An 18,725-nucleotide genomic window follows, 5' to 3' on the forward strand; every position below is an offset into this window, starting at 1 on the left:
GGATCTGGATCCATTTGGCTCCAAGGTCATTGCTCTTTCTAGTGTACCAAATTGCCTGTCCTCCCATGCTCCCCTAGTTTTGCATTAGCTCACTAAGCTGTTTCTCTACGTCTCCTCTAGTCTGCTTGCCTAAACAAATTGAAAAATGAATTTGGATTCCCTAAACGTGACACATCAGAATGGAAGGTAAAATCTGCTAACACTGGCCAGGGATGAAAAGCTGCTTTGTATAATTCAGAGCAGGCAAATGGCCAAAATAACCAAGGGTTGAATGTACAAGCACTTGAGTTAGGGCAGATCACTCACTATCCTATTCCCAGATCTCCTCTAATAATCAATCACTAATTCATAATAACCTAGAGAAATATTTTCCATAAAGATATCATGGGTACCTAACATAAAGATATGTTAAATGCTTGAGGTAATTGAGGATACCCCAATTACCCTGATTTGATCATTACACATTGTATACCTGTATCAAAATGTCACATGTACCCCCATAAATATATACAACTATTATGTACCCATAATAATTAGAATTAAAATTTTAACTAAAAGATAGCATGAATTAGCAGGTCTAATCAATGCTACTATGTCTCTCCCTGAAACTTTGTGTTTGAATTGATTAGCTGTGTGAACATGGGTGGGCTACTTGACCTTTCTGGGCCTCTTTCTTTTTCCCTACCTGTATAAAGGAGATAATGTTATTACTTAGCTTGTAGGGTTGTTATGAGAATAAAATGAGTATATGGAGAGCACTTACAAGCTGGTAGTTTGTGCTATATACACGCTAAATAAATTGCTTTTTATCTTTACCCACTGCGGATCACATTTTCTTCTATGGCATTCTGACCAAAACAGTTCAGCCTTAAGTGCCTAGCTAGGCAGATGGCTATTTCACTTTCTGTGCCTTGGTATTTGTATGGTATTAGGTGTGCTCTCTGATGCTTCCAACTCCATTTTTAGAGATCTATGCCTTTGACTTGTCTCCATTCATGTACAGATGTTCTGGGGAAGATCTCTTATTAGTGACACATTACATATTTCTGATCAGTCTCATAGAGAAAGCATATCACTTCTCTCCTTTGCAGCGCACATTGATAGGAAGTTGAGAGAACAGAAAGGGAAGTTTGTTCTTTCTTCCATGCTTAATTCAAGCCTAATTCCATGGTCCAATTCCCCCTGGGTGGAGTTTTATGGTTGTTCCTAACTACAGACATTCTTGGCTCCATAGCCGTGTGTTTGGGGAGCAAACACTGTAACTGTGTGTGTGCATGTGCGTGTGTGTGTTATACAAGTCTATTCACACTTTTTAAATTAGGTTACTGATATTTGAAGGACAAACTTTTTTTTAGGTATGAGAGATTTATGTTATATTTCATAGCCTTCCCCCTCCAAAGATGAAAAAAGTAATTACAGTATGAGTGGGAGATACGGCCAATAAGATTGATGGTCCTCCCCCCCAAAAGGTGCCTGTGTGTCAGTCGGTCACAGTTTGAGGCTCTCCATTCGACATCTTCTGTCATGCAGAAAGCATAACTGCAATCCTTCTAGCAACAGGCTGGCAGCTCTGCTTTCCCAGGTGCTCCCATGGATGTCACATCACCTGATGCTTTGGCTCAGAAAACCCTGCAAGCAGCTCAGCTTTGCTCCTAACTTGTGATGAGGGCGGTTGTTATCTCAGGTTGCCCTGGCAGCTACTGCTTTCCAACCTATACTGAAGTCCTGCTGGAGGTTTGTCTCGGGATAAGTGCTGTCTGCATGTGGGTGGCTCGACTTTCTGGGAGTGAACATTTCCAGTCCCTGAGGGGGCTGCAGGCAAGTGCTGTTGTCAATAAAACACTCATGAAGTGGATGTGTTGAAGTCTGTGGTGTGTCTGGATGTGAAATCGCAGAAAGAATTTCTGCTAAGCAGACCTTTCGTGTTTCCAGGGTTCTCGCAGCTTGCTGACTCACCCTGGCAGCTGTCCAGGGGATTTTCTGGATCCATTTCTCTCCAGAGTCTTCACACGGCAGCTCTCCAACTGCTGTGCAGGTGAGGACACACCTGACCTTGCCCTCAGGAAGCAGAGTCAGAGTTCTTCTTCTAAAGGCCAAAGGAGCTTTTCCTATCCTAGAGGCATTATTTTATTCTACATTCTAGTATCTTTTCCATCTCTAATCACTAACAAATGAGACAACTCTGCAAGACAAATGGGAAAACATTTTAAACAAAGACAAAAAACTTTGCCATAAAATCACACAAAATCAATTTACATTACTCACTTAGTCAAATTTTTGTTTTTATCTGGGGCTCACTTTGTCATTCTTCATTTCTCTTCCCTCTATAAATCACTGAGAAGGGTAAGGAAGGAAAGCAGTAAAAGATGCATTCAATATGCAGACATTTTCTTAAAAAGCACCAGTGTCTGAGATTTTATGTGTATTTTGATTTGAAATACTATTTTTACAGCACTTCACAGCAAGTAAACTTGAAACTATGACAACTGACCAAGTGTTCAAACTGATCAGCAATTTCTAATCAGAGCAATCTCTCTCCTGCTTCACCAAATGAACCCTCCCAGAGCCTCTTTAATCCCAGACTGCTGGTTCAAAACAAAAGAACTTTCCTTTCCACCCCCAGGCCAACTTGCTGTGCTCCTCAGGGAATTCCAAAATTTTAATGACTCAGGGAGTTTTATACGGAGAACATAAACCTGTTTAGCTGCTAAGCGTGTCACAGACAGGAAACTTCCTCGAAGTTGCCCAGGATGTGCAGGTGACACTGAAACATGTTGAGTCCTAAAGATGAAGGAACGCCCCCAGCCCCTGCTCATGGTGTGATGTCAGGCACAAACCCCTCCCATCTATCTACCTCTTGTTAGAGCGCCCTATCACCTCAAATCGGTTTTTTTTCCTTTCCCTTCCAAATTGCATCAATTTCCAGCATCGAAATAGCTTTCTTGAATTAAAGCCATGCTTTTCGTACTTTAGCATGCATCAGAAGCACTTGGAGGGCTAAAACAAAGAAGGCTGGGCCTTAGTCCCAGAATTTCTGATTCAATAGGTCTGTGGAAGAGCCTGAGAAATTGCATTTCTAAGAGGTTCCCAGCTGATGCTGATGCTTTTGGTCCCAGGACCACAGTTAGAGAATCAACGAGGAAGTGTATTATGAGGACCAAGGTTAAAATGCGAATATCTTAGAAGTAGCACATTAAAATGTTAATAATTGGTACATAATAGAATGTAACATGAGCTTAAACTGAATATGAATTAAAAACTACCATTTATTAAGTAGTTGTTATGAGCCTATTATTGTGTCCAATAATTTACATTCTCATTTAATCCTTATGTTCTTTTATGAGGGATTATTGTTTACTCCAATTTTCAGATGAGGAAACCTAGGCTTACAGAGAATTTACACAACTTGACTAAGAGCAAGTGATGGTGGCAGGATTTGAATCCAGATCTCTCTTAAAAAGTCTGTTTATGGCCAGTGCAGTGGCTCACGCCTGTAATCCCAGCACTTCGGGAGGCCAAGGCAGGTGGATCACATGAGTCTAGGAGTTCGAGACCAGCCTGGCCAATATGGTGAAACCCCATCTCTGCTAAAAATACAAAAATTAGCCAGGTGTGGTGGCACATATCTGTAATCCCAGCTACTCAAGTGGCTGAGGCGCAAGAATCACTTAAACCCCAGAGGTGGAAGTTGCAGTGAGTCGAGATTGCACCACTGCACTCCAGCCTGGATGACACAGCAAAACTCCGTCTCAAAAAAAAAAAGTTTGAAAAGCTTTAGGATACTCCAAGAGTCAAAGAAAACCCAAAGTCTTAGACCAGCAAGATTCCCATGGCTCCCCTTAGCATATCCAGAGGCTCCAGTGTCAGCCCCAGGACCTGATTGGACTTGCCCTGTGTTTGGGGAGGGGAAATGCTGAAATTGAAGACAGCAATTTAGAATTTCCCCTTAGATATAATGACTTCCACATGACCTTAGAAACCCTCAGATAATCTGGTTTACTCTTATTTTTTGAGGGCCTTGCAGGATTTTTTTTTTTTTTTCAGAGAGATGGGGTTGAGGGCAGGGGGGTTCTCACTATGTTGCCAAGGTTGGCCTCAAACTCCTGGGCTCAAGTGATTCTCTACCTCAGCCTCCCGAGTAGCTGGGACTACAGGTGTGTGACACTGTGTCTGGCTCCTACAGGATTTCTACAAGTATCTACTTTAAGAGAGTGGCAGATTTCAGACTGAAGACTGAGCCCTGGCTAAGGAAGAGAACGGTGAAGGTAAGCTGAAGCCTGGATGGTCAGAAAAGAGAAGATTAGTGACCTAAAGCAGTGCTCCTCAAACTTCACATGTATCCAAATCACCTGGGAACCTGATGGAAATATGGAGGCACTTCACTGGGCCAGGGCCGGGGCCTCTGCATTCATTATTAACTGTCCAGGAGATTCTATTACATAGCAAAGTTTGAGAGCAGTACCTAAGTAGTGCTACTCAAACTTGAATACGTGCATGAATCACCTGGGGATTTAGTAGGTCAGGATGGGGCCCAAGACTGTACATTTCTAAAAAGCTCTCTGGTGAGGCTGGTGTCTCACTCTGTCACCCAGGCTGGAGTGCAGTGGTGCTGTCATAGCTCACTGCAGCCTTGAACTCCCAGGCTCAAGCAATTCTCTCACCTCAGCCTCCCAAGTAGCTGGGACTACAGCAGAACTACAGGCACATGCCACCATGCCTAGCTAATTTTTTTTTACGCTTTGTAAAGACAAGGTCTTGTTTTGTTGGCCAGGCTGGTCTCCAACTCCTGAGCTCAAGTGATCCTCTGCTTTGGCCTCCCAAAGTGCTGAGATTACAGGCATGAGCCACCATGCTTGCTCTTCTTGCCACCCCACCTTTTGTGTTTTTTGTTATCACATGGAAACTCTTTCTTTTCAAACTTTTTAAAATGTTTATGTTTTTGTTTTTATTAGAAACTCTTCCTTTAACATAATCATAGGGAAGGCCAAAATATCATACACCACTCCTCTCCCCTGGGAACCTAGGACACTTCTACCACAGCTCTATGTCTCAGGGAGATGCAGATTAAAGAATGCAGACCCAGGTCCATGTACCTTTCACTGAAGACCAGGGCTTATGGTCTCTAGTACTTTGGGAGATTTTCCTATAATTAGAAGTGTCCTCACAGTTTGTTTGCAGTAAGCCAAGTCTGTTCCTTATTGTAGTCATAGAAAACAAAAACTCTTGAAAAATTAATAGGGATTATGCTTATTTCAGACCTGCAGGTAGGACAGGAATTGAAAAGCGTGTATTCTGCTGTGCTCAGAGAAGCAATGGACTGGGAGAGGAAGGGAGCCCAGGCAGAGAATAGGGAGTGGAGACTCTAGACCCAGTTCCTGCCAGTGGAAGGGGGTGTGGTTGGGGAGCCGGCCCCGATTGGAAGGTTGTCCAGTGGGGTTTACAAGCAGGAAGACTTCATTTAGACTCATACCATTCAAAGTCAGCCATGTCTGAATGGGGAGGGGCGGGGCAGGGGTGGGCGGGAGGGAAGTTCTGTAGTTTGGGATTGATAATATTCCCAGGGGATTTTTTTCCTAAGGCTCCAGACCAAGCTGTCCCCTGAAAGGCTGTGGAAAGGACTCCTCATGAGGCAGCATACACTGCTTACTGGGTCAGCACTCATGGCTACATTTGCTCATCTCCACTGCCGTGCCAAGAGTTATCTCTGCGGGGGCAACCAAAATAGCTTAGACAAGATCATCCCTGAGCAAAACCGAGGAGGCAGTAAAGGTTCTCTTTACTCCAACTGCCCTTTCAGCACCCTCTGTCTCCACGGGGTATACCCACTCATGCAAACCAGGAGCAAACATCGTAGCTCTCTGCAGGCCATTAACAGATTCTAACACCTGGGTACTCCACGTGTGGTCAGACCAGCAGCCTCGGCATCGCCAGCATCACCTGGACCTTATGGACATACAGAATCTCAGACCCTTCCTACACCAACCAAATCAGAATCTGGCTTTAACGAGGTCCCAGGTGATGTGTGTGCACAATAAAGTTTGAGAAGCATGTCTCTAAAGTAGCAGTTCTTAGCCTTGGCTATACTTCAGAATCACCTGAGGAGCTTTTACAACTCCTGATGCCCAGCTCTCACCCCAGACCCATTAAATCAAACTTTCTGGGGACAGAACCCAGACGTCAGTTAATTTTAAGCTCTCCAGGTGACTCCAATGTACAGCTGAGCTGGGAATCACTTTCTGAAGTGTGAGGGATAAAGCGGCTGCCCCTCCCAAAACTATTTACATTTTCCTGTAGGACCCTAGAATACTGAAAAGACTTCAGAATTCAAAGAAATTCATCTCAACTGGTGGAATCTGAGAGGATGCACTATCATGGGGAGAAAAAGTTATGGGATAAGAGAGCAGGAGCCCCTTGTATCAAAGAAAGAAAGCATTTGCTTTCTAATTGAAAAGTCAGCTGACTTCATTAAGTAACCCCAAAATGGAGTAACAAAAATCCTGTTCTATTTTATCCATGAGAAAAATGACTTACCCATTCCAAGTGTACTTCCAGAGCAAGTTACTGTAATAAAAACACAAGCATTTAAAATAAAATCTATTCATTTATGTATTTAAGATAGTGAAGATTTAACTTAAGAAATAATAAAAGGAAAGTAAACCAAAAAATGAACAAGAACGAACTTAGATGATAAGTGAAGGAGATACTACTAGCAGTGTGATCTGGGCAAGTCACTTCACTGTGCCTCAATTTATCTGAAAAGCAGTAAGAATAAGAATATCAAGCTCAGCTGGGTGTAGTGGCTCACACCTGTAATCCCAGCACTTTGGGAGGCCCAGGCAGGGAGATCACCTGAGGTCAGGAGTTCGAGACCAGCCTGGCCAACATGGTGAAACCTCATCTCTACCAAAAAATACAAAAATTAGCCGGGCGTGGTTGTGCACACCTGTAATCCCAGCTACTCAGGAGGCTGAGGCAGGAGAATCGCTTGAATCTGGAAGGTGGAGGTTGCAGTGAGCCGAGATCGTGCCATTGCACTCCAGCCTGGGTGACAGAGCAAGGCTCCATCTCAAAAAAAAAAAAAAAAAAAAAAAAAGAATGCCAAGCTGATAGGTTTGTTATAAAGTGAGTTAATACATGTAAACTCCTTAGAACTGTGCCTGGCGGCACATGGCACTCAATAAATATTAGTTGTTATTGTCATTTACAACATTGTCCTGATTATCAGAATAAAGCATCACTGATATTGCAAACAAACAAAACCAAAAAACATCTCCCAAATGTATGGCTTTTACCAGGGACACTGAGCAAAGGAGGATTTCCTAACTTGAGTCTGGATACCTAATATTACTAAGCTGAAATGGCTGCAGGCTTGAGATGGCATCCCATCAAAGAGCTTGAGTTCTAACTCACAAGGACTTCTCGTGGCTAACCAGCCTTCAGAGGAATGACTCTCTAAGGGTGAAATTGTGGGCATGGAGCAGGAGAAAGAACAAAAGACTTCCATCACTCACTTAGCTGTATGATGAGAGGCGCGTAAATTCGTTGATTCATTCTTTTTTAAATTTAAAATATATCAGGCAACAGTTATGTGCTACGTACTGGGAGTCAAATAGATAATCACTTATTAGGAGAAATAACACACATTCAATTCACAGTAATATGTTGCAGTACAGATAAGGGTGCTGTGGGGTGATAAAGGAGGGAGAGAGAGGGCTAACTCAGCTTATGATAATTGGAGAAGGCTTCACAGATAAGGAAAATTCAGGCTGGTAGAATTCTCTTGGTGGAGGTGGGGTGGAATTCCGGGCAAAGAGAAGAGCACAGCAGTAGCTCCAGAACATGACATAGAATAGGAGGTGTGTGTGGCAGGAGCAGGCATGCGTGAATGATGCCAGATGCCTAGACTAGAGAATAGAGTCCTCTGAGAATGGATGTTGTGGAATGAGCCTAGAATTTCTCTGTTCAGGCTGGGCACAGTGGCTTATACCTGTAATCCCAGCTCTTTGGGAGGCTGCGGCGAGAGGATTGCTTAAGTCCAGGAGTTCGAGACCAGCCTGGGCAACATAGCAAGACCTTGTCTCTACAAAAAATTTTAAAAATTAGCCAAGCGTGATGGGGCATGCCTATAGTCCCAGCTACTTGGGAGGCTGAGGCAGGAAGATCGCTTGAGCCCAGGAGGTCAAGGCTGCAGTGAGCTGTGATTGTACCACTGAACTCTAGCCTGGATGACAAAGCAAGACCCTGTCTCAATAAAAAACAAACAAACAAACAAAAAAAACCCACGAAAAACCAATTTATCTGTCCAGTACAGTAGACACTCAAGTAGCTATTGAACATGTGGCTAGTTCGAACTAAATGTACTATAAATACAAAAGACACACCAGATTTCAAAGACAGTATGAAAAATATACAAAATATCTATTAATAATTTTTATATTGATGAGGTATTGAAATGATAATATTTTGGATATATTGGGTTAACTAAAATATATTATGAAATTAATTTTGCCTCTTTTTACTTTTTTAATATGACTACTAGAAAATTAAATTTTTCATACATGGCTCATATTAAATTTCTATTGAACAGTACAGGTATAAGCAGACAGGGGACAGGTTATAAGGGACTGTGAACACCATGCCCAGAGGATTGAATGTTATCTTATGGGGAAATGGAAAAGTTTTGAAGATTTGGAAGCATAAAAGTAACACAATTGGACCAGTGTCCTGAAATGACAACTCTGGTAACAGTACAGAGGCTGGAGTGAGGACAGGCAGATGTGACTGGTGCAGAAGTCTAGGGGAGAGGTGGTGAGGGCCTGAGGCATAGCAGTAGCTGTGGAATGAAGAGAAGAATCTGGATTTAGGAACCATTATGGAGGTGACCAGGACAAGAATTCAAGACTACTTAGATATGGAGGGTGCGGGAGACGGAAGCTGACTCCAGGGTTTTTAGCTAATGTGCCTGAAACAAGGACAATGGAAGGAAGATCAGAAACAGCAGAGGATCAGGAATTCCTTTTGGCCCTGAGGGTTTGAAATGCCTGGGCACCTGCAAGTGGAGGTATCAAATTTGAATATGGATTTAGGGGTCAGGAGAAGAGAAGAGTTGTAGATAGAGATTTGGGAGCCTCTGAGCTTCAGTTTTCTTATTTATAAAGTAAGAGATAATGAAATATGTTGAGACTACAGCATAGCATATTTTGAGCATTCAATGGTATTTGTAGTATGAAACTGCTTGGCACATTATAAAGTATATGCAGTTATAATGCAGTATTGTTATTGAGCTGTAGACTCATCTTCCTAAAAGCTCATCCTTACTCCAGGAACCTATTCCTGTCCCTTCCCATAGGACTATACTTTGGGCCAGTTTGTCCTGTGGACCAAATAATGGAAAAACAAGGAATCAGAGCATGACAGCCAGGGACAATGAGAACAGCCCCTTGGGAGGAACTGTCCTCCTTCCATCACCAAGGGCCATCCTGAACCTCTTGTCACCTACATATCATTGGAAATTTTAGATTCTGGCTATCAATAAGGGTTTGTGAGCCAATATTTATTCTTTTTTCTGTGTTCATCTGCAAAATTCTAGGGCTTCATCATGCCTTTTCTTCTAGGAATATATGAAAAATGTATGACTGTGCCCTGGGCAAGGTAGCAGAAGGTGCTGGAACACAGAGCGGAGAATTGCTAATGTTTTCCTGCCAGCTCTAGTGAGGTGGTAGTTGCTGACAGTCATGTTTTGTGATCACAGACTGTCTGCCCACTCATATTGCCAAGCCTGGCTTGTGATTTATAAATTCATTTTTTCTGATCCTCTAACTTTTCCTCAGTCACAATTCTCAGTCTGTGCAAATAAAAGTTCAAGTTTCCTAATTTCCAATATTATCAATAAGACTATGTTAAAAATCTATCGCTAAATCTCAAAGGAGAAAATTATCTTAAATTTGCTTTACTAGTTAAGCAGCAAGCACCTAGTCCTTTTTAGGAAGGGGAAGCATGGGACAGGGAAAATAATCTCTAAATTAAATAATAATAAAGCATCACAATTCCAGAGAATTTTGGGGTCTTCCACAGCCAGAATCTACCTGTGCTGTATAGACATTTTATACCTTCAGCTGGACATAGTGGCTCATGCCTGTAATCCCAGGACTTTGGGAGGCTGAGGCGGGTGGATCACCTGAGGTCAGGAGTTCAAGACCAGCCTGGGCAACATGGTGAAACCCCATCTCTACAAAAATACAAAAATTACTCGGGCATGATGGTAGGTGCCTGTAATTGCAGCTACTCAGGAGGCTGAGGCAGGAGAATCGCTTGAACCCGGGAGGTGGACATTGCAGTGAGCCAAGATCGTGCCATTGCACTCCAGCCTGGGCGACAGAGCAAGACTCTGTCTCAAAACAAAAAAACAAAAAAAGAAAGAAAGAAATTTTATACCCTCTGTGCCCTTCCTACATAGCAAATAAGTTTGATTGCATCTTAATTCACAGATCTGAGTTCAGGGTTAGTTTTAGATAAACCGTCATAACTTGCTTTACCTGAATATATTTTTTTTGGACAGAAAGTAAGCTTCAATCCTGTTTCAGCAACTGGTGAGACCATCACAGTGTATACATCCCCACAGGGTATCTCAGTGACATCACAGAAACTGAGGCCAGCACTTGGGGTGCACGTGAAAATGCCTTTGGAGCCGTAGAGGTCAGTGCTGTAACTGGCAGAGCCCCTGGAGGCTTGCCAGTAGATCCGGATGCCGTTAGAGCCCAGCCTATATAATTTCACCCCCAAAGGGCAGCAGGCACCTAAGCAATAAAAAGAAACACAAAATCACTGGTTTTATTCCACCATCATCGAAAAATGGCCTTGATTACTGCAGGGAAAAAATATAAGTAAACTATTTTAAGTAACAGGATTAATTACTGGTTAGATCAGAGCAAGATTTGAAGGGGTACTCAAGTTATTTCCATGGTGGGCCACATAATCAGAAATCCATGGGTGGCCGGGCATGATGGCTCATGCCTATAATCTGAGCACTTTGGGAGGACAAGGCAGGAGGATTGCTTAAGCCCAGGAGTTTGAGACCAGCCTGGGCAACACAGGGAGACCCTGACTCTACAAAAAAAAAAAAAAAAAATTAGCCAGTTGTGGTGGTGCACACCTGTGGTCCCCTTGGGAGGATGAGGCAGGAGGATGGCTTGAGGCCAGGAGTTCAAGGCTGCAGTGAGCTATGAGGGTGCCACAGCACTCACTCCAGCCTAGGTGACAGAGCGAGATCCAGAAAGAAAGAAAAAAGAAAGAAAGAGAGAGAGAGAGAGAAAGAAAGAAGGAAAGGAAGGAAAAGAAAGAAAAAAGAAAGAAAGAAAAGAAAAAAGAAAGGAAGAAAGGAAGGGGAGGGAAGGAAGGAAAGAAGAAAGAAAGAAAGAAAGAAAGGAAGGAAGAAAGGAGAGAGAAATTCATGTGTGAAGGTGGTGTGAGGTATGAATTTTTAATATAGAACGATGGTGAGTCAGAAAGGTCCAAAAATTGGCAGATACATATTGTACATTACTCAAACTGTGAGTCAAAGGCACAGAATCCTTGTCAAAATCCCTCATAATGCCCTAGTTTCATTTGATTTTTGGTGGCATTAAACTTAAATATAATTAATTGCATTCAGCTTTAATTGAAGAACCAATTTTGCCGAGCTGAGTAGCATGACACTTTGGGTGCAGCCATTTATACAACATGCCAGTGACCAAGTTTGCTGGTCCACGCTTCATCCATGGTAGCTGATTAGTATTTTTTTTCTTTTCTAAATACCTTGAGCGAGCCACACATTAGGTGCCAATAAGGGCACCAAATGGATTCCTTAGTAACTAAGTTAAAGATCCTACTGTATAATTTTTAAGTTATTATAATCAGGCTTACTTGATTTTTTCTTAAAAGAATAAGCAATGAGAACTGGATATCAAGGTGAGAACTTAGGCAGTAAATCTAATACAAGATAATGGGTCAGAAGAAAGTACACACCAGCTGACATACATGCAGCATGTTCTGAATGTTCTCATGTTATGATTTATTTTGATTCTCGAAACAACTTCGAAGGAAAATATTACTATTCCTGTCTTTTTCAATGAGGAGACAGAATCAGGGAAGATTAGGCAACACAGCTTATAAGAAGTCATGTCTAATTTTGACTCCCAGTTGAGACTCTTTCTACTACCTCTGGAATGCCAAAATTATATTCCAACTCTTCCATCCCATGCCCCAGGCCGAGGTAACTGATCATTGTACTCTTTCACCTTAAGCGTAGGAAGCATCCTTAAGAGTTTTTTCAAAACCATGCTACAAGCAGCCACTTCAGTGGATTAGAATCATGCAAGAGAAATCTTGTTTGGTAACCTTGCACTGCTTTTAGCTTCCGCCGCTACTCCCTAATGGTCTGGTCTTTGTGAAGAACAAGCGACAATACTGTCAGTAGACAGATGCCTTTGCTCTCTTAGCCTGTTGAAATAAGAAACCATTGAAGGAGCTGAAGAAGCTTAGAAAAGAGAGGTAGTAGCACAATAATAATGAGAAGAAAAAAACGCAGACCAAACAGAATGTGTGATCTAATGCTTCCAGAAAACTCTGCCAGGCTGAGTTACTCTGTATTGCAGGTAGCTGTGTCATATAAAGATACACAGTCCCTTCAGAAAAAGCAGGCATGAATATTGTTACTAGGGGAGTTAATTCACCAACTACCAACAGAAGCCTCCGAAGCTTTGAGGTTCTAACCAAAGGGAAAACTATAACCATTTTAGAAAGTAATCTGAGTTTATAATGCAAACTAGGTGGAGATGCAGCATCTTTTTAAATGAGGAGGAAAGGCTTATGCCTGGATTTACAATAGTTAAGTCCTTACTGCTACTCTAGAGCTGGAGTTTGCTTACCAGAGAAATAACTTTGGTAGGAGCAATCCGCAGTCAACCCTGTGGCGCTAATTGCTTTTAATGTCACTGTGTAATTGACGCCACATGTGATGCATCCCAGGAGGCAGTAGTTTTGATGAGTGTGACACTTAGACTGTCCAGTGTGTGACTCCAGAACTGCAACATGGGTTTGAGCCACTCTCCCAATAGTCCAGCTCACGTTGATTACTGACTGGGTGATTTGAGTTACTGTCAGACCAGTTGGACAGCACGGCACTTAAATGGGATAAAAGAAAAAGAATTGGAGATTTATTTCCACTGAAGATTATTTGTGAAAAATGACAAAGAATGGGATTTTGCCTGTGTTTCACTCAATATCCTACATTCCCCAACTTTCCATTGTTAATAAAAAATTTCCTTGTGTTCATTTCCTCTGATGCGTCATGTAACATTCACTGTATGTAGTGGGTGGTTTCCCCAAGAATGCACTGCACCAACTGGCTGTTGAAGGTTTCCACCATTTTTTTTTCCAGAATAAGAAGGAAATCCTTTGTTGCCCCCATCTTCAACAATTTTTTTTTTTTTTTTTTTTTTTTGAGATGGAGATGGAGTCTCGCTCTGTCGCCAGGCTGGAGTGCAGTGACACCATCTCAGCACACTGCAGCCTCCACCTCCCAGGTTCAAGCTATTCTCCTTGCCTCAGTCTCCCGAGTAGCTGGGACTACCGGCACGTGCCACCATGCCCGGCTTTTTTGTATTTTTTAGTACAGACGGGGTTTCACCATGTTGGCCAGGATGGTCTTGATCTCTTGACTTCATGATCCACCTGCTTCAGCCTGCCAAAGTGCTGGGATTACAGGCGTGAGCCACCACTTTTGGCCCATCTTCAACAATTCTAACTGCAAATTTCAAAGTAGCGGTTGCATTCACTTCTCCCAATAGAACATTTCATAGCATTAGCAATTAAGTATAATTTGCCTTTCTTGAAAATGTTATAGTACATCACTGATATAAAAGCTTGATTTCTTAGCTGCCTAAAATACCCCAGCCATCCTGATTTTTCAGGGACCCATTACCCAGAATACAGGATGCCTAAGAGCTTCATGCATGCAGTATTTTGTATGGTCTCTATCTTACTGCTGGTTTCGTTTTTTAGGTATTTCAACTTTTATAAGCCAAAGTGCCGTCTATCGCTGTATATAAGAAAAACGAATGTCCAAAAGCTGAAGTGATTTGCCACGTTTCATTCATAAACAATGCTATGCTGTAATAATAGTTTTCTTTTATGGCGCTCTTGCTATGCATCAGGCACTATGCTAAAAGCTTTGCAGCATTAGTCAACTTAATACTCATAACCACCCTGTGAGGCCATTATCTCCCCTTTACCTATCAGGAAACTGAAAGTCAGAAAGCATTTTTTAAAGAGAAAAATTTGAAAGGGCTGAGCCAAAGAAATAAGTAACAACCCAGCTCATTTGGCTACTCATTTGTTAGCTGTTTTGATAGATTATATCATATTCGAATATGAATTCAAATAAATGTTTCACAGAATGAGTAAGTATTCCTTCTCTGATGCCAGTGAATGGATATACTAGTCTTGAGGATATTTTTACAGAACTTGTAAAATATTGAAAATTTTATTTTCTATGACCGGGACTCTTTGAAACGGCTCTGAGTTTAATGTATTTCTATGGCACTGAGGGTAGATTAAATAAGGAAGTTCATGTCTTGAAACACTTCGTAAGGACCCCACTGAAGTCAACATTCAGGCTTGGTGGTTGCTACATACCTGTTTCCAGGGGCACACTGTAGCTGGGCAGGCTCCGTCCTGCCTGTGTTTCAGCCACAGCAGTGACAGAGAACACTGAGCCACAGGGCAAGCCCCGCATGGTACAGGACTCTCCCATGCTGCTGCACTGATATAGTCCTTTCTCCCCCTGGGCAGTCACAGTGTAAGTAGCGTCATCATTAGTGGATTGCCAGTGCACGTTAATCGTGGAGAATGCATCCCTTGAAACATTTTTTATTTCAGGACTGCAAGGAGCTGAGAGATTTTAGAGTATTAATTGAAAAAGCATGAGTCGAAAATATCACATGTGCCATTTGGTCTAAAATTGATTTTGCCCCCAGTGAGATCATCATAGTTTTCAACCACGTCATGCATGCAGGCCAAATTACATTACAACTATTGACATTAACACTAGGCATTGGGTTCATATAGTACTGGAATAGCTGGAAAATGTTTAAGAGCCTTGTGAACTCCAAAAGCAAACGTAAGTAAGAAACATATTTACACACCTTCATGGTGTGAGTACAGGCAGGACCCTCAAAGACAGGAGGAACTGAATGGCTGAAGTAATCATGGGCAAAACCTTCTACTCTCCCCACGGTCTCCCCTTTTGTTTTCATTTTTTCTACTTTCCTCTTCTGCCTTCTCCTCTGACTCTCCTTCGTACAACAGCGGCTGTCTTGGTCCCCACAAAGATTGATTAATGGGATTTAACCTTTTTATTGGTCTTACTGAATGCCCATCCTGAGGCTCGCAGCTGGGGTGAATCATTCAGACAGCAGTGAGTGGAATGATAGCTGTGCCTTACCTGTGGTTATGAACTGGGGAGTACATGACATATTGCTGCCTCGGACTTCACTGAATGAATACACCGTGATGTTGTACTTGGTGTCACACTCTAGAGCCGAAAGGGTGCACGCGGGAACAGTGTCATTGCACTCAACCGTGTTGTACCCATCTGCAGCCTTGGTTTCATACAGTTCGGCACCACGGACGGGAGACCACACAATCTCAACTCTGTCACTGGACACCAACACGGGGTTAATGTCACTAGGGCAACAGGGAGCTGAAAGCAGGAGCAGAGGGAAAACGGTGGTCCCATCAAGAGCAATGCAACCAGGGCGGACACTGAGTCCTGACCTCCCATGCCCAGAGGCTTGGCCACTGCCCTCCCTAATGACTACAGTGACCCCCTGTGGGTCTGTCCAGGTCCAATCTTGGCCTAATTGTCACTGCATAGAGGGTAAATTCTCAGCATGACATTCAAGGTCATCACAAGCTGTAAGGTTCAGCTGTGCTCCCCCAACTCCCCGCCACACCAGACTCCTCAATTCCCCCATGCCACGTGCACCCTCGTTCTCTATGCAGAGAAAATTGCTGACCCCTCTACTGGAAAGCCAGTCCCCTCTTCTGCCTGGTAAAATCATATGTAGTCTGACTTCTCAGATCCTGTCAGCCTTTCCAGACACTAAGCCAAATAAAACTGGGGGGTGGGGGTCATAGTTATATAAGTAGAATTTTTTTTTTTTTTTTTTTTTAAGAGACAGGGTCTTGCTCTGTCACCCAGGCTGGAGGGCAGTGGTGTGATCTCAGCTCGCAGCAACCTCTGCTTCCTGGGTCCAAGTGATTTACATGCCTTAGCCTCCGGAGTAGCTGGAATTACAGGCACATGCCACCATGTCCAGCTAATTTTTGTGTTTTTAGCGGAGACAGAGTTTCTCCATGTTGCCCAGACTGGTCTCAGCTCCTAACCTCAAGTGATCTGCCTGCCTCGGCTTCCCAAAGTGTTGAGATTACAGGCATGAACCACTGTGCCCGGCCGTGTATAGACCTTGAGAGACCCTAAAGAACCCCACTGGCAAATGTCTGACTCAGCTTGGGGTTTCCCTGGGATGCTCTTGCCCCACTTACATTTCCATTCATCCTTCAAGATCCAGCTCAAGGCCACTCTGGAGGACCCTCCTGTGTTAGGACCTTATCGATGGCCTCTTATTCCACATTCCAAAGACACCAATGATTTAGATCCCTCATCCTGGCAAAATTTACTGTAATTCAGCTAGACTTTTACATAATTATGTTGGAGTATTCTTATTTGTAATGTAGTTATTTAATTTCAAATCACTCCACTCATTCTTCAAAACTTGAGCATCTCCCATATGCTGATCATACTATTATAAGCACTGAGGATGAAGAGATAAATAAGACGTAATTCCTGCCTTGTACAAGATACAAGTCTAGTGGAGGATAATAGCAACAGCAATTGTGATGCTAATAAAAATATTTGCATCATGCTTTATCACACACAAGACCTTTTCACATTCATGTTCTCATGATTTGTCCCATTTTGCAGTGAAGAACACTAAGGAACTAGCAAGGTGGACATCATTACCCTCAGTGAAGGAATGAATGAGTGGTCAAGTTAGGGTGTCAACCCAGGTGTCCTACTCCAAAGTCCTCCACACCATGTAGCATCTTGGCCATTGTATGTCTCTCTTGGTCTTAGGGAAAGAGTGACCTCCTGAAACGCAGGCACTGCCTCCTCTTTGGCAGCAGCACATGCTAGAACACTCACGGAGTACATCTTTGTGGACAGTTCAATCTTTCAGAGCAAGGTTGAACAACTACATTCTTCCTCCTCTTTTCACTCCCAAACTTTGCATTCTAGTTACGCTTGGGTCCACAAAGCCAAGATTCCCTAGTCTGGAAAGAATGTGAGATAAGAGATTACTTTCTGTTCTTAATCCTAGAATGACTCCCAGGTGCTAAGTTAATAAGTGGAATAGGTGATCCATTCTGCTGCTGAGGTTAGTGATCTCAGAACTCCCTTGACAAGTATCAAATGGGACTTACCTGTGGTATAATTGAATATGTCACCCAAAGGACTTTGCCCTGCCTTGTTATAGGCAAAAACACTAATAAAATAGGTGAAGCCACACTCAGATAAGAAATTGCACTCAGTGAGAGATGTGTTGCAGTGTACTTCCAAGCCGTCATCACTCTTCACAAAGACCACATAGTAGTCACCCAGATCTACATTGGACCAAGCCACAGACAGGTGGCCGGGGGGATCTTCTTGGATTGTCACTCTTCCAGGTGCACAAGCAACTAGGAAATGATCAATAAAAAGCAAACATGAGACTACTGCAGGAGATTTTCTTCGCATGTTTGCAATTATCTAAGATTTCAGTACAACCCAAATAAGCAACTCTGAGCTTTGTGACAGATTGAATGTGGTGCACAAAATGCAAAACTGTGCACTGGAAGCATTAGAAGATTTTCTTTATAGGACCAAAGGCTATGTTATAGGCCCCAAACCACTACAACAAATTTTAATGACCTGTCACATTCTCTTGTTATACAAAATATTGTTTGAAATAATGAGCCCTCAGAGATTCATAGTCATCTTAAGACATAAAAATTTTCATTGTTAGATTATTTGTTGAAATATTTGATTTCATCCAGAGATGAAGCTAGTTTGGCTTCAGTGGAATAATGAATATCCCAGAAGTTATCTGTTTTAGAGATTAAAATACAGATATCATTCATTATGTTTTATATTAATATATTCTCTAATTCTTCCAGCAAATATCATCATTTTACAGTTGAGGAAACTGAGGCTTATAGAGGTTGGTAAGTTGTCCAAGATCCATAAGTGGGAAGGAATGGAGCTGGGTCTTTCTGGGGGTTTATGTGTAAAGCCTCCATAGCATGGAAAGTTCTTTTTTAAAAAACCTATTTTTTAAAATTTATTTTTTATTTTATTTCATGTGTTTATTTTTTGAGACAGAATCTCACTCGGTTGCCCAGGCTGGAGTGCAACGATGTGATCTCGGCTCACTGCAACCTCCACCTCCCGGGCTGCAGTGATTCTCTTGCCTCAGCCTCCCGAGTAGCTGGGACTACAGGTGTGCACCACCATGCCCAACTACTTTTTGTATTTTTAGTAGAGACGGGGTTTCACCATGTTGTCCAGGCTGGTCTTGAACTCCTGACCTCAAGTGATCCTCCTCCCTCAGCCTCCCAAAGTGCTGGGATTACAGGCATGAGCCAAT

At 42.6% G+C, this 18,725-nt stretch overlaps 1 protein-coding gene across 1 annotated transcript in view; it reads right to left on the minus strand.

Annotated features, from left to right (window-relative positions):
• Window positions 1-1,348: 1,348 nt before the first annotated feature.
• Window positions 1,349-18,725, minus strand: part of FNDC7 (fibronectin type III domain containing 7) — a 29,221-nt gene continuing 11,844 nt past the window's right edge. The window contains exons 6-13 of the mRNA XM_077952254.1: window positions 17,524-17,778; window positions 15,482-15,739; window positions 14,674-14,928; window positions 12,906-13,160; window positions 10,536-10,796; window positions 6,532-6,561; window positions 2,266-2,334; window positions 1,349-2,182 (exon numbers count right to left, since the gene is read on the minus strand). Coding sequence (XP_077808380.1) covers window positions 2,303-2,334; window positions 6,532-6,561; window positions 10,536-10,796; window positions 12,906-13,160; window positions 14,674-14,928; window positions 15,482-15,739; window positions 17,524-17,778 — 1,346 coding nt within the window. The 3' untranslated portion in view covers window positions 1,349-2,182; window positions 2,266-2,302. The remainder of the gene's footprint in view (window positions 2,183-2,265; window positions 2,335-6,531; window positions 6,562-10,535; window positions 10,797-12,905; window positions 13,161-14,673; window positions 14,929-15,481; window positions 15,740-17,523; window positions 17,779-18,725) is intronic.

This window comes from Macaca mulatta, chromosome 1 (assembly GCF_049350105.2).
Source record: "Macaca mulatta isolate MMU2019108-1 chromosome 1, T2T-MMU8v2.0, whole genome shotgun sequence".
Classification (NCBI taxonomy): Eukaryota; Metazoa; Chordata; class Mammalia; order Primates; family Cercopithecidae; genus Macaca; species Macaca mulatta.